The 16197-nt window shown below is 37.1% G+C and overlaps 2 protein-coding genes across 4 annotated transcripts; both read left to right on the forward strand.

Annotated features, from left to right (window-relative positions):
* The first annotated feature begins 2313 nt into the window (after positions 1-2313).
* Positions 2314-8962, forward strand: LOC149717206 (regulator of microtubule dynamics protein 1-like). Of its 3 annotated transcripts, none has more exons than XM_089836643.1 (7): positions 2314-2998; positions 3409-3783; positions 5016-5202; positions 5273-5521; positions 5606-5833; positions 5942-6022; positions 6977-8962. In XM_089836643.1, exons 2-7 carry the CDS (start codon positions 3410-3412, stop codon positions 7037-7039), a joined length of 1182 nt encoding a protein of 393 aa, XP_089692769.1. In that variant the 5' UTR covers positions 2314-2998; position 3409; the 3' UTR covers positions 7040-8962. The 3 variants fall into 3 exon arrangements, with proteins under 3 accessions (XP_089692769.1, XP_089692760.1, XP_089692755.1); XM_089836634.1 differs by having other exon boundaries at positions 2316-2998; positions 3405-3783; XM_089836629.1 differs by lacking the exon at positions 2314-2998 and adding an exon at positions 3056-3320 and having other exon boundaries at positions 3405-3783.
* Positions 8963-10114: 1152 nt separating this feature from the next.
* Positions 10115-15493, forward strand: eIF5 (eukaryotic translation initiation factor 5). Its single transcript, XM_089836580.1, has 10 exons — positions 10115-10275; positions 10400-10534; positions 10777-10903; positions 11067-11718; positions 13237-13318; positions 13385-13827; positions 13921-14073; positions 14151-14477; positions 14548-14673; positions 14731-15493. Exons 4-10 carry the CDS (start codon positions 11647-11649, stop codon positions 14860-14862), a joined length of 1335 nt encoding a protein of 444 aa, XP_089692706.1. The 5' UTR covers positions 10115-10275; positions 10400-10534; positions 10777-10903; positions 11067-11646; the 3' UTR covers positions 14863-15493.
* The last annotated feature ends 704 nt before the right edge of the window (positions 15494-16197 follow it).

Raw genomic sequence — 16197 nt, forward strand, 5'->3', positions numbered from 1 at the left:
ACATTGATCAGGGTTGTTCCTTCGACTTTTGGAAAGGTGCTTTCCCCAATAGTAAAATGTGCTGATCCAATGGAAGCTTTTTTCAAAATGTGCCTTTCCCCCCCTGGGGTAGGAAAATTTCCGTCCCCCCCAACGAAAGGCTTTTGGCGCCACCTAGTGGCGGAATTTTCGTCCCATAGACGCTAATGTTAAAAATGAAATTTGAAAATGTGCTTTAAACAGGCCAAATGTACTTTCGGTGCTGAAGATCTTAAAATGTGCCGAAAAGGCACAATTGTGCCACTTAGAACAACACTGACATTGATTGAAGGTTCATGGTGGTTTCAATTATAACAGCCGTGAAGAGAAGAGTTTGAAAAGTAACGTCATTTCGAGCATAACCCACTCGATGATGTGCATCACGACGCAAGCTGCTCGCGAGCAGCTCAGCGTCCGGGAGCGCGAATCGAGTGGGCTATGTTTCGAGCGAAGGGAGGAATCAGGGTGGGAAATAAGGATTATTTTAAACTGGACATTGGTCCAGCGACCCCTCTGGCCTGGAATAAATAAACTGGTCCATGACCACTGACCAGGGCGCGTTGAATTGAAGAGGTGGATAATTAAAATATATTAGCTAATGTCTGGACTCTGGAAAGTGGAAACCCTTGAATTTTGTTAGTGGTCCTGTGGACCGCTGACCCTCCTCCGATTTAATTTTTAAACTGGTTCAGGCAATTTTTATACTGGTCATTTGCCCTGTGCCACTGCCTTATTTCCCACGCTGGTGGGGAATCATTGAGTTGAGAAAATTACCACTTTGCGTTAACCTGCCTATACGCGCCGAGGATTGAGAGGTAAAGTAGCAAGCAGCGCCTCTAGCGGATTGAATTGAAAACTCTTGGCGGGAAATTCGCGAATGTTAGATTGGCAATTTAAAGATGGGGAGCGCTAAAATTGTAAAATACGTCGGATTTTTAGCATTAGAAGGTTTACAAAATTATTTTAGGGATTCTACTCTTCGAATAGTCTAAAATCTAATAAAAAAAAAATGAATATATTTTTAACGTAAAGAGATATTAGTAAACTAAACGAAATACCGTAGTCACTGGAGAGTGTACAAGGGAAAATTCTGTAACCAAGGAAGTTTATGATATTACCATCTATGTAAGTGTTCGAATTAAATGAATATGTTTATGTTGTGAGTTAATTAAATTAACTAGCAAGTGCTTCTAGACAGACACATTTTTGAGGTTAACTGTATTGTACCTGTACATTTAATTTGGGAATTTGGGTGCTGGGATTAGATAATATAGTCTAAAAAAGTTACTTTTTCTCTTTAAGCGCGTTAATCCATTCATTTATTTTAACGCAATGAATTCTAGAATTTCGAAAACTGTTAAAATTTCACCCTTTCTGGGAAATTTCAGTAATAATTCCTACAACTAACTACACAACAAGCCTATGGCTTCATTTAAAGACGCGGTCATTTTCCCGCCAATTTGTTCTTCTAAAATCCGCTAGGTGGCGAACGCGGCGCCTCGCTCGGCGCGTATTGGGGTACGTCACCGTACGTGGGACACTTTTGAAAACATTGAGACAGCTTCCAAGTTTATCACACGATGGTGTCGCCATCTCGAAGCCTAGATAAGAAATGTATACATACATGTATTCTTGAAATCAGTCAAATTTCCCGCCTTTTCTTTTAGTTCCCTTGGTTGCATCGGGATGGCGCCACAAGCGCGAGATATAGTTAATTGTGTCTTCCCGCCTTTTCTTTTAGTTCCCTTGAATGCACCGGGATGGCGCCACAAGCGCGTGATATAGTCAATTGGGTCTTCCGGTCTTCCCGCCTTTTCTTTTAGTTCGTTTGGTTGCATCGGGATGGCGTCACAAGCGCGTGATATGGTAAATTGGGGGTCTTCCCGCCTATTCTTTTAGTTCCCTTGGTTGCACCGGGATGGCGTTACAAGCGCATGATATAGTTAATTGGGTCTAATATCCTAGCGGATGGAAGACCACTCTAGTGGTAATTTTCTCAAGTCAATGGGAGGAATCAGGGCCGGAAATAAGCACAGGACACTGGACATTGTCCAATAAAATTTTAAAATGTCCCATAATTTTTTCAAAAACAAAGGGGGTCACGGGACAGTTTGACCATTAAATTTTCCCAAGTTTTGATAGCTTGACTATGGAGATGCGACACTATTTTTGCACATTCCAGTGGACAATGTCCTATTAATTTTCCAGTGAAACAGGGGGTCACTGGACACATGTCCTATAAGATATTTTTCTTATTTCCGGCCCTGGGAGGAATTCGCCCACGAAAGAGCCCGAGAAACCTTGGAGCTTGAAGGAGAGAGTAATGGAGTGGAAACCCCCATACCTTAAGCGTTGCCTTTGTACCCCCACCTACGGCACCATAGTCCTCCCATCATCCCCAGCGGTTAGGTAGGGTCGTGCCGGACGAAATTGTAAAGGACGCTCCCTCTATCTCATAAATAGAAGCTAGTTCTCATTCAAATAAAATGGCGCTACGCGGCAGCACTTAGCAATCGCCTACGGAAAGGTAGGGGCGTGCGCGAGGTACACTGGGAGAGATATGGTGCCGCAGGTCGCCCATCATCATTTCCAATCCATCTGACTCCCTTATCCCTGCTTGGAGGGGAAACGATGCTTCCACTCCTCCTCTAAGTTTCTTTGATGAAAGCCGAAACAGTCTGTAAGAGCTTCGCATTTTACAGTCCACTTTAAAAATTGATTTCTCGACCTTGTGGCCGCTTAATAAGTTAAAAATGATCCAAGATTAACTATTTTAAGTGGTCCATGTCCAGTTTAATAAAATACTTATTTCCCAGCCTGATTGATTAACAGAACAAATATTTGTCGTCTGCTTGTGCAAGTTCATGGATGTCATTTTAGTGTTTTTTTTCCTGATTAATTAACTTGTTTTTAATGAAATGAATTGAAGTTTTGAAGAACATTTAACGAGTTTAGAATTAAAGGCTTTCTCTAGACAAAAGTAATGTATATTTTATGTGAAATTTAAGTACATATTTTGTGAAAATACTTCTATAAAGATAAAGATGGGTTAGAAGCCAAGTCTTATCATGATAGTTCAAAAACTTGAAAACCTGTTTATTTATTTTTGACTTTCTTACACCAGCTATAATTAATTTAAGGGTAGACGTGGGGTCGTTCAACCGTGGAAATTTAAAATTAAACGCAATTGAGTTCTTTCTTTAAAAATTGTTTACGTTTATATAACTCTAAAATAAGCCTTGACTAGACAAGTATAATTTCAACATATGGAATTTTAATTACTGAAATAATGGGGAAGGATGGTATTTTTAATTTTCTAATACACTGCGTTGCTTGCAAAGTTTTAAGCCTAATCTGGAACGTAATCTTTTCAATTTTATTTTAAGGAAGTATGGATTCCATGTTAAAAGATCGTCTAACGATGATTGCAGCCTTAGGGGCTGGAGTTGTTGTGGGAATGAGTGGTATCTACATGTATTACAAAATAAACCGTACTGTAACTCAAGAATTAAATCAGCTTTCTGGAACTATCGAAACTTTGAAGAGAGAGATTGAAGAACTTAAGAAAACCACAATTACTGGTGACAGTGTTTCACTGACAAGCAGCTCTAAAAGAAGTGGCAGAAACTTACTTTCTATTGCCGAAAAACGGGCCTTAAAGGCTGCTAAACAGAGTTCCTCAAATGGTCATCCTACTTTGAAAAGCAACAATAGTAATGAAAGTAGTGGAGAGGATAATGAAGAGTTCTTTGACTTCACAGATTCGTAAGTTAAATTTTAGTTCAGGTTGTGATTTTAAATAAGGAATAGACAAGCCTACTTTTTTTTTCTCCTTGATATATTTATAAGTAGCGTAAGTGCAAAGATCCGGGTTTTATTTTTTAATTACGATTCCAGCTTTTCAATTAAATACCATTAATTAACTTATATGGGCGCCGCCATTGACCCCTGTAATGAAGCTTCTCTGTATGTTGTGTGACGTGTTAGTCCAAACGATGATTGGCTCATACACTCCGCCACTAAGATAGCTCGTTCTACACGTAGTCTGCTCACTCTGTTGCTAGAAACGTTCCCTTATAGCGTTTTCCTTTGGGTCCTCGCGGAGCGCTCCCAAGGAGCAATAAAAATGGTAGTAGTAGTTTCCAGCTTCGTTAAAGACTGTTTTTGAAGAATAGGATCTCCTAGTTTTATTCCTCCATGGGAGCGCTCTGCGAGGACCCAAAGAAAAACGCCATTAAATTTCGTTTTCTGGATCATCTCACTCTTTTCAAAGTTATATTATTGGCCAACAGAGGGTGAGCAAAAGCCAATAAGATTTTAGACTAGGAAATTGGCGAAATTTTTGAAAAATACAGACAGGCACCTCACAGTATGGCCTAACTCAAAGGGGCCAGTGTATTACGTTACACGCTCATATCTTCCTTAATATTGTGGATAAATACATGGTTCCAATTTTAAATATCCATATTTTTATATGATCTTTCCAATAAAAAATAAAAAATTCTAGGGTGAACCATTCCTTTAAAGTAAAAGTTTACGCAAAGAGAGAAGTTAGAGTTCATAAAAGTGTAATTCTGATAGCCCTATCATGGTTTTATAGAGTAATCTCGGTAGAGAGGGGAAAAACCAGTTTATCCCTCCCTTTAGGCGCGCTTTTGTAAGAGGGAATATTGAGCGCGCTTGTTAGGGGGGATGACACGGAGCATGGAGAGTAGTATCGGCGCTATGTACAGCAACGTCACTCCCTTCTATCTCCAAGCTACGTGTCATCCCCCCTAACAAGCGCGCTCAGTATTCCCTCTTACAAAAGCGCGCCTAAAGGGAGGGATAAACTGGTTTTTCCCCCTCTCTACCGAGATTACGCTATGGAGTGACGTTGCAATACGTAGCGCTGACATTACTCTATTGTACTTGTTGGCTTTCTTTTAGTGTAATTAAATTTTGAGTGATGATTTACTATATTTGACAATATCAACTTATAATTATATCATTGTTAGTGGTGAAGACGATGAATCATTATCATGGGCAACTGTAAATGGCCCTCAAAGTGGTAGCTTAAGTCCAAGTGGAAGTTATAATGCCTCCAAGTTCTCTGATTTCTTGGACGAAATTGATGGCTTGTTAGATGGAAGCAGTGAAGAGAAACAAAAGGCTTATCGTCTACTTACAGAGAAAGAGGAAGATGTAAATAATTTCACGAAACATGACTCTTAAATTACAATAGACGAAACGCAACCAAACATTTTGTAAATAGTTTCAGAATGCCAGTGCTTTCCTATGGCGACTTGCCAAAGCGTGTCATTTTGCCAAATTAACCGCGCAGAAAGAGGGCGACCTAGCGAGAAAGAAAGCCCTTACTTATAAAGCTCAAGAAGCAGCCACTAAAGCTTTAGAATTAACGGAAGATGACCCGGAAGTTCACAAGTGGTATGCCATAACTCTCGGTGCTTTAGGAGAGTATGTTAGTGTCCAGGAGAAGATAAAGAATGGCCATACATTTAGGGTACGGTCGGTTTTTGAAACTTTTAAAGGTTTTGCAACCCTACATGCAATTTTGTATTTATTTATTTATTTATTTATTTATTAGGAACATGTTGAGAAAGCTGTTGCTTTAAAACCGGAAGATCCAACATTACACCATTTATTAGGACGTTGGTGTTTTGAAGTTGCAAATCTTAGTTGGTTAGAAAGAAAAGCGGCGGGAATGCTTTTTGCCGAACCTCCTACAGCCACAAATGAAGAAGCTATGGAACATTTAATCAAGGCTGATAAACTACATCCGTCTTGGAAAGAAAATATACTTTTATTGTCTAAAGTAAACTAATGATGCAGGGATTTTGTTTGTGAAATATTGATTTGTGTTGTAACTTGTAAGGTATACAGTGATTTAAAATGTTGTGGGGTTTTTTTTATGTCTTTGCAGTGTTATGTAAACGAAGCTGATTATTCTACCGCTATTACGTGGATTGATAAAGGCATGGCAGCTCCTTCCAAAGCCGAAGATGTAAGTATATAATGTCTTTTTTTTGTGTGTGTGTGTGTGTGTGATTAAGCTAGCTAGCCTTTGTTTGAAAAGAGGGCTATAAATTTAATCAAAATAGGCTTGAAATGGTTGAAGTTTCAAGACCTGTAAATTGAGGGGATTTGTAAATAGGCCTAAACATGGAGGAAATTTGAAAATACCCCTAAGCATGGAGGACATTTGTGAATAATAGGCCTGTAAATTGAGAGGATTTGGAAATATTTATATATAGGCCTTAAGTTGGGGGATTTATAAATAGGTCTAAAATAGTCTGGATTTATAAATAGGCCTAAAAAAGGCGGGATTTATAAATAGGCCTAAGAAAGGCGGGATTTATAAATAGGCCAAAAATAGGCGGGGTTTATGAATAGGCCTAATATAGGCGGGATTTATAAACAGGCCTAATATAGGCGGGATTTATAAATATAAATAGGCCAAAAATAGGCCGGATTTATAAATAGGCCAAAAATAGGTGGGATTTATAAGTAGGCCTAATATAGGCGGGATTTATAAATATAAATAGGCCTAAAATAGGCGGGATTTATAAATATAAATAGGCCTAAAATAGGCGGGATTTATAAATAGGCCTAAAATAGGCGGGATTTATAAATAGGCCTAATATAGGCGGGATTTATAAATATAAATAGGCCTAAAATAGGCGGGATTTATAAATATAAATAGTCCTAATATAGGCGGGATTTATAAATATAAATAGGCCTAAAATAGGCGAGATTTATAAATAGGCCTAATATAGGCGAGATTTATAAATATAAATAGGCCTAAAATAGGCGGGATTTATAAATAGGCCTAAAACAGGTGAGATTTATAGATAGACCTAAAAATGCCAAAAAATAGGTGGGATTTGTAAATAGACCTAAAATGTCTGTGAGAGTGAAAATAGTGTATTTTAAAATGGTATGTATTTCTATAATTAAGGACGAAATAGCGCACCAGGAACTAGAAGGTCTTCAACTAAAATATAGAAACTACAGAAATTGAATAACCATACTAGGGGGTTCATAAAGAATAAAAAAAAATTGTCTATTATCTAAATATATTTATAATTTAGTGAAATTTGTAGACTTTTTCTACGAATTTCTGATTGTGGTTATTGTATTATATCAATACGAAAAATTATAAATATGCAGTGACAGATATTATAATAGAAATATACTCTGACGGTTTTTGGAAATTACCATACCTAGATTTCCCGCGTGCGTTTGAAACGTTTCAAAGCAAAACTTTTTGTATTTGAGAATGGCATTATTTCATTACGCTAATTTAAGTAAAGGCTGTTTCTTACGGAACAAAATGTACGCGAAATAAATGTAGCCATTATGCAATTTTGTTATTCAAGTACGCTTGGCAAAATAACAATAGGCAACGCAACATAAATGATCGATAAACCTCATAGTTTTAAGGAATGTGGTCTTTGTCGAGCGTGGTTTCAAAATAAATTAATTCTTGCTGAACAACGCAAAATTTAATCATTTATCTTTTAAATACAATTAAAATAAGAATATTATGTTATTATTATAAGGTAAATAATTTAAAATATTATAAAATTTTGTTAGGTGAAAGATATTTAATGCATTGTTCATTTTATAATTAGTTAATTAGTTATGGATGGTTTAAATTTTAATTTTAATGCTGAAGACTGAACGTTATTGAAAAATGTATTAGGAAAAATGGTATTACTAATTAAAGCACTCACATAATTCTACAACTACCATAGTTGCTGATGAGAGTTCAGTTTACTGTTAAAGGGAAGGTGAAGTAGAAAATCAAGTGATTTTTTATCGATTCTTCTTCTAATTATAAGGCCAGTCTGCATAGTGAAACATTCAGGAAGTACAGACTCCGAATGATTTTAAAATTCAAATTAGGTTCCGATTTTAACGATAATTTACCTAAATAACTACCTCCGACCAATCGCGTATTGTTATTGTTGAAGGGGGTGACGCGTCGCCGCGTCGAGCACCGATACCAAGGGTATATTGTGCGCGTAAAAATTTTATTAATAAAAAGGCAGGACGTTATGCGATTGGTCGGAGGTCCTTATTTCAAATTATCGTTAAAATTGGAACCTAATTTGAATTTTAAAATCATTCGGAGCTGGTATTTCCTGAATGTTTCACTGTGCAGACTGGCCTTATAATTAGTAGAAGAATCGATAAAAAATCACTTGACTTTCTACTTCACCCTCCCTTTAATGAAATGGAGAGCAACTCATCCCATGGCATTAATGTTTATCGATAAATTCAAATGATAATTTGAGTTTCAAGTATCAAACAGTTTTCAAAGTTTCCCTATTTTTTCCCTCAAAATTAATTGGTTACCTTCACAAGTGAAAAAATTGAGATAGTTTTCTTGTCTAGCTGAAATTAAAAATTGATTCTTATAACAATTTTAAAAATAAACCAATTTTTAACTGAACACTTTTCTTCTAACGCAATTTGTAAATCCTCAATCATGTATTTAAAAAAATGAAAAGTGTTCGTGCATTGACATCTGATCTAACCCAAAGACTCAACAATAATATAATAAGAATTTTATTTGGAATTATATTTCAATCCGAATTCAACTGTATATACATTCCAATTGCAAAAAGAAAGAAAAATTAATAATCTTATCAACCAATCAGGAATCAGTTGTCAGTTTCTTGCCGAATTTATTAATATTGGTACAGTTTCGATCATTTTTGTTTTCAATATATTTTTTAACAAAGTACAAATATTTTAGCAGTATAGTTCATTACAGCGTGTAGTAGAAAATTGAACCAAAATGTTATAACAAATGGAAAACAGTTGAAAGCACACAGAAGATAAAACGGAACTTGGTATGTGAATCGAAAAAAAAAGATAAAGATAAAAGAAAAATTAAACCAGATAAAAATATATCTTGTACGTTTTTGAGTTGTAACTTTGACTTGTAACTTTTTTTCCTTAGATTAGATCTTTAAATTATCATTTTTTAGTATTAATTAAGACGTTCTTAGCAACCTTTATGTGTTTGCCAACTTTAGTTGTAAAATGTCATATTGGTCTTTTAATTTTACAACTCTGTTTTAAAGGGATATGTACAATCCCTTATGTAGGGGCATTCGTGAATTTCCTAGCATTATCAGTTCATTTCAGTTGAATCCATCGGGTGAGTCATTCCAACTTTATAGTCATGTGACATTGCCCACTCACTACGCCAGAAAATAGTAACACTACTACTACAAACCATAGTTCTTGACACGCCCCTCATAACGGATTGTACATCCCTTTAAAGGGACTGCAAAGAAGGCATCGGCGGGTGGGTAAAAATTATTTGAAATACGTCACAGACATCACGTGATGCCAAGATACAAAGACTCCTCATGGAGTGGAACTGGACATCTAGTCCTTGTTTTTCGCGAGATTGCAGCGCCAATTCCATGAAGTGGTGGTTTTCGAAATAAAACGAACTAAGCTTCTTTGAACCACGCCTCTCCTTGGTCACGTGCCTCTGACGTATTTCAAATAATTTTTACTCACCCGCCGATGCCTTCTTTTTAAAAAAGTACTAATTGCCTGTCCAACTAGCGTCAGTAGGCCAAGACTGATGTTATAGACCAATTTTTGGGAAATGGAATTGAACACCCGTCATGCTTCCCCCTTTTTTTATCAACTGTGAATTCCGAACATTTTAAAATACCGCCACATATCGCCCCTCCCCAAAAAAAAAATAGGATTTCGACTGCATTTTTGGCCTATTTACTGCTATTCGGTCGTGTTGGCAGCCATATTGGTGGTTTTCAGCTCACAAATCATAGCCTCTCGCCCTCTCCCCCATCCTAAACCTCCCTATTCATTCTAGTATTGCCTCCCTTTATTCTAATCTAAAACCATTAGACACTGTGTTTAATGGTCTTAGCGTGCTTATTACAGTAGAATTTTCCTTTAAAATTATTTTTATATTTTGGCTTCCCGCCAAAACTTCACAATCGTGAATTCCTCATAGGCGAAAAAAATTGAATCCCCGCCTAGTCGAGTGAATTTGATTGGTCGTAAATGTACCGAAATATCGCGTGCTCTTTCGTCATAAAAACGTCCTCAACGCGAACCCAGAGAATCGGATCCGACGGATCGACATTCTTTTCTTCGCTGCGACTTGTAAACGTGGTTGAACTTTTATTGTGGATTTTCTCCGTGTAGTCTTCGTTCCTAAAAATAGGCTAAGAAGAAATAACCCTCATTTCGACGATTTTGGTAAGGAACCAGGATAGGCCCAATTTATTTTCGTACTTTGACGAAAATCATTAAAAGAGTACCTCGCTACGTATATATGTATTTAATCAAATTTTACTATCGATTTTTTCGTTTTACGTAACAGATTTTTGGTCTCGTGGACGTGGAAGATTTTTATTTCTCATCTTTTCTATAACCTATAAGGCATCAGTGGCAAAGTTTTAATTTTTTTTACGAACTGGTCAACAGTTGTATATGAAGGCTTTATTACGTTGGATCGGTAAGTTTGATTAATTAATTAATAAATAAAGTTACATTAAATAGTACTGTTAAGCCTAATTTGGTTGGGGAAAAGTGAAGAACTTTTTGGCAAGGCCTAACAATAACATTCCTTAGATAGCGTTTTTTTTTATTCAAAATGCTAAATTGAATTCTTGTAGGCCTACTTGTAACGCATTGTACTTGAAATGTTTTTAAATACCGTTAAATTTAGCTAATTTTAATTTCTCTTCCTTGTCTCAGATCTGTTGGGTCGTGGAAATCCAGTTCACTATCGGAATTTCATCACCGAGCATCCTGATTTGCTCGTATTACAAAGGTTTATGCATTTCCAAGAAACTTTGAGTCCCAGAGAGCATCAGGTACCAAGGTATCACCTATACTTAATGTGGTTAGGCGCTAAGCCTACTTTAAAAGAAAAGAATCGCATGTGATATTGGGAGGAGAGAAACCCGTTAAGCTGATAAGACACTACTTGTAATTTTGGGAATGTAAAGTTTGTAAGTATTAAGAGCAATTCCGCTTTGTTCTAGACATCCTTGCCATCACAGAAAAGTACAACCTTTCCGGTCGTGACTTTAAACGGCGCCATAACGTCGTTAACGAATATAGCTTCGAAGTGTTCTTCTAAGCTCTTCTTTTCTTTTCCTTCCCCTTCTTTTACTTTTCTTGATAAATTAACTTTTCAAAACGGTGGTCAAAGCCAGTCCTCATTAGGTTTATGCCTAGTTTCCCCTCCGCATCGCTGAGAATTTCTCACGGTTGTTAATTACATTATTCTATTTCGAGTCAAATCGTTAGCTATTAAGAAATTTTTATGCTCGAAGCCGCTTTGAGACCAAAGATTGTATATTTTTCATTCAATTACTTTAAAAATAACCTCTCTATATCAGTACCTTTCTCAGACTCTTAAAAAAAAATTAAGCCCGTTAAAAACGAAGAAATTAAAAAAATTTGAAAATTAGTCAGCCCCAAAATTGAAGAACATACTTCTCAGGAAACAAAATCCTAGCCCGGGCTTTTTGCCCAACCTTTGGATCTGACTCTTCCCATCATCCTCTACCCCTTTAAATTCCCCGCGCTTTAAAAGACAAGTAAATAACATTTGTCAAAATGAGTGTCAACGTAAACCGGAGTCTGACTGACCAGTTCTACAGATATAAGATGCCAAAAATTATTGCAAAAGTATGCTGATCTTTATTACTCGCATCGGCACAATACAGAGTTCTTGAATTTGTTCATAACTTAAAAGGGAATAGAGCCCAATAGGGACTTGGCAGTACTACGTCATGCAACGTCAGGCTACCTTCCACTAGTGCTAAAAAACATACCAGGAGGAGGGGCTTATATAGCTTTCATTCTGTTAAAAAAACATACCATAATGGCGCTGGGGGAGGAGTTAAGCCCAAATTGCCAAGTCCCTATAGAGAGCTTTCAGTTGGAGGAGGAGCTGAGTCTCGTGACATAATTTACGCTGCCATATTGGTGGGTTTAAAGCAGGAATGAAGCTGAGACCACCCAATATGGCGCCATTACCAGAACAGCGATAAGACTTGGGAGGGTGTGACGTATTACTATCCCATCTGAAAGCTCTCTCTAAAATTCTTCTAAAAAAATCATGTGAAGTTGTTGTTTGCTATTAGGATAAGTTTATATTATATGTTCCATAAGTATGACACTACGAATGACGCGAGAGTTGACTACACTCGGTTCTGCACATCTTCCTATTTAGTCTGTACTAAGCCTTTGACAGCGCCTCAACAGGCGTCGCTCTATGAGAATCAATGAGCTTTCACTTCAGGCAAGCTTTCAGTAACCAGTGACAAACTTACGCTATAGGGACTTGGCAGTACTACGTCATGCAACGTCAGGCTACCTTCCATTAGTGCTAAAAAACATACCAGGAGGAGGGGCTTATATAGCTTTCATTCTGTTAAAAAAAACATACCATAATGGCGCTGGGGGCGGAGTTAAGCCCGAATTGCCAAGTCCCTATTAGAGAGTTCCTAAAATGTGCATGTCCCTACCTTGGAACATAATGATATGGTTGAGAAGAGAAGTAGTAGAAGTCAAGGTTGTTAGTCCACACTGAATTAAAAGAATGGTTCTGAGAGGGGAGGAGCTACGGGGACGTGACGTCAATATTGGTAGTGTAAATTGTATGTCCTTAGCTGACGACCTCCAATATGGTCGCCAAAACCGAGGCAAGAGATATTGGGGTGTGACGTCCTAAGAAAGTTAATAGTAGTAAACTATACGCTTGATTCTTTGGTGTTAAGCTGTGTGACAGAGTGTAATAAGAACAGCAGAAAACATCCTGTAGGCTGATATTTTATGAAACAGTGTAAGGCTAAGTGAAGTTATAATTAATCTCAGTTATATTTGAATATCTTTAAACTTTGGATAGATTCAGTTGTTTTGAACTTTGGTCTTGCAATGCTCTTTTATACTTCAGAGCAGTTTCAAAACTAGTCCTACCAAAGATGAGTTAATACTCAAAGTTGTCTTTTTACTCTTATCTAAAAGACCACTTGTAGTTTTGTGAAAGTTTAAACACGTCACATGTAGAACAATTTACAGATTTTGTAATTCTGTTCTGATAAACTACGCCCATATGAACAAATTCGAGACTCGCTCATTTCATTCTTCCGCTCATTTCATTCTTCCGCTCATTATCTCAAATTTGTTATATAAAATTAAAAGGTTGAAGGTAAAGGAAATGGCATCAAAACTGTTATCGTTAACATGGTGGAAGTTGCTAAAGCTCTTAACAGACCACCAACCTGTAAGAAGAGAGTTATTCTTTAAATGACGCGGGAAAGTTTATATTTCCTCTACCTTACCCTAATAGACCCGACTAAGTACTTTGGATGCGAACTGGGTGCGCAGACTCAGTTCGACTTGAAAAACGAACGCTTCATTGTCAACGGATCCCACGAGGCTCCAAAACTTCAAGACTTGTTGGATGGATTTATCCGGCGTTACGTGCTATGCCCTTCTTGCGATAACCCCGAAACAGTTATAGAATGCTTGATCAAGAAAGGATTGATCACCACCAAATGCAAAGCTTGCGGCTATAGCGGTACTCTCGACAGCACTCACAAGTTGGCTACTTTCATCTTGAAGAATCCGCCAAATCAAAATCCAGCCGCTCAGGGAGCTTCCGTGCAATCGGGGAAAAAGAGCAAACGCAAATCTAAGGAGGAAGGTGGCAAAGGGAAGCAAAATGGAGAGGATGGAAATCAAAGCCCTCAGCAAGGGGGAGACTCGGATCAAGGGTCATGGGGGGATAAGGTAATCAACTATTCTACTTCAGAGTCATCGGTCTTGATTTCCATTGGTCGAGAAGTTTAGAAATCACTCTTCAACTATTATTTCTAATTGCAGGACGAAGATGACGATTGGTGCGTTGATACGACTGCTGATGCGGTTGCTAGACGTATGGAAACATTAACCACTGGAGCTAAAGGACTCATGTTGAATGATGATTTGGAGAAAACTCCTCAAGAACGCTTGGACTTGTTCTACAATTATGTCAAGGTATACGCGTTCGAGATTGAAATTAATTAACCTTGATAGTTTTTAATTTAGATATTAATTTTTTTTTTCTAATGAAGAAACGCAAGGCGGAACAATCGTTGGAAAACGCTGCTAAAGAAATTTTGGGAGAAGCGGAACGTTTGGATATCAAAGACAAAGCTCCTTTGGTTCTTTGCGAGCTTTTATTTGACGAGAACATTTTGTCTCAGATCAAAACCCACCGTCTGCTTTTCTTGCGCTTTACTAATGAAAACCAAAAGGCTCAGAAATATCTTTTGGGTGGCTTGGAACAAGTCATTCAGATGCATCGCGATACCCTGATGAAAGCTGTTCCCCGTATTTTTAAATCGCTCTACGATTGCGACATTATCGAGGAAGAAGTCTTGCTGGATTGGTCGAAAAAGGTATACACCCTTTTCTGAAGTGGTCATTTTTTCGACTACTTTACTAATTTAAAACGTTCCGACGTAAAAGGTCTCTAAGAAGTACGTCTCTAAGGAAATTGCCCAGGAAATTCATGAAAAAGCTAAGCCTTTTATTGTCTGGCTTCAAGAAGCTGAAGAGGAAGAGAGTTCCAGCGGTGAAGAAGAAGCGGTTGAAGTAAGTTTTGTTTGCTTTTAGACCACTAGATTAGATTAATCTCTTACTTATTCTTAGGTTGTATACTCCGATCGTGTCCATATTGAGTCCTTGAAGGAAGTGAAAGATGAACCTGTTAAAACCAATATCGTCAAACAAACTAACAACGAGAATGATGGCGAAGATGACTTAGATATAGATGCTATCTAAATTCTAAACCCCTCCCACCTGTGACAAAACAAAAAACATATTAAAATTCTAACCACTAATTGGATATTAATTAAATCTTTTTTTATTAATAATTTTTATTCAAGAAATAATATTGTACAACTTTAACCCAAAGCCTCCTCCGAGTTTCGTGTCGTTATAAAAAAAAATCCTTCTATGGTTCCCGTCCCGTCAGTTTATCATTTTTAATATTGAGAAATATCATATGAAATACTGTTTAGAATCTTTCGCTTTCTCAAATATCTTTTTAATAAATGAAATAAATAACAACAACGCACTTTAGGATGAAACATATAACAAAATAAATAATTAATTATACTAAAGAATATTAATAATAATTATAAAAATTAAATTCAAATTGATTCAATTTTTATTTGAGGAAAACAAACAAAAAAAAGAAATATTTAATGAATAAAATAAAAATTGTTGCATTTTTCTTCTTGTCAGAAATGTTGGGGGAAAAAAAATAGGGTTCCTTTTAATTTTCTTTGTTTTTTTCTTTTGAACAAATGTTTTGGGTTGGGAATAATAATAATATTTGTCCTTTGGATCCATAATTGTATTTTTGTGCCATTGAATGTGAAATTTAATAAAGCACTTTGCGAAATTTAAACGTTTCAAGTTGTTTGATATATTTAGTAACAAAGATCAAGGCCTAACTGTAGCTCAATAGGGTTAGTATTAGCAGAAGTATATAATACTTCTCTTCGAGAGAAGTGTACCACAAAGCTGGGTAAGTGTAACGTCACTCTTCCCAACATCAGAACACTTAGAGCAAGGTTACTAAACCGAATCACATACACGATAAATAGTTCCCTCATCATTACTCTATTAGCGTTTAAATATTTGGCAAGACGCGCTTGTGCATTTTGTCCCACGTCAAGACGAGGTTTGTGGGATGATTGCTGGGGATTTAGTGCCAAACAACTATTGAATTCACCTTACGGTGCGATGCCCATTTGTAGTTTGATGAGCGGGAAAGCAAACTAAAAGGGGGAGCCTGGGAAGAATGACGTTACATAACTAAAGCATTAAGAGGATACAGAGTGTCATCCTTCCTCTATTATCCCCTTCTGGTATTAGTAAATGACGTCATAGGTGGCTAGCTTAAATTTTGATGTCATGACTTGTCGTCTTAGGGCCGCCATCTTGGCGGTGGCGGCCATCTTGTATTTATGCATATCTGGATGGATATCACTACTATTATTCCCAACATCCTTGGTATTCGGAAACCAACGGCCACGTTCCAAATTCTAATTTCAAATTTGGCGCGCTTTTTGCTGCTATAATAGGTGGCAACACTGAATTCAACCTTCG

This window comes from Phalangium opilio, unplaced genomic scaffold (genome assembly GCF_054372755.1).
Source record: "Phalangium opilio isolate 3A_F unplaced genomic scaffold, DU_Popi_V2 ptg000003l_1, whole genome shotgun sequence".
In the NCBI taxonomy this organism is placed as follows: Eukaryota; Metazoa; Arthropoda; class Arachnida; order Opiliones; family Phalangiidae; genus Phalangium; species Phalangium opilio.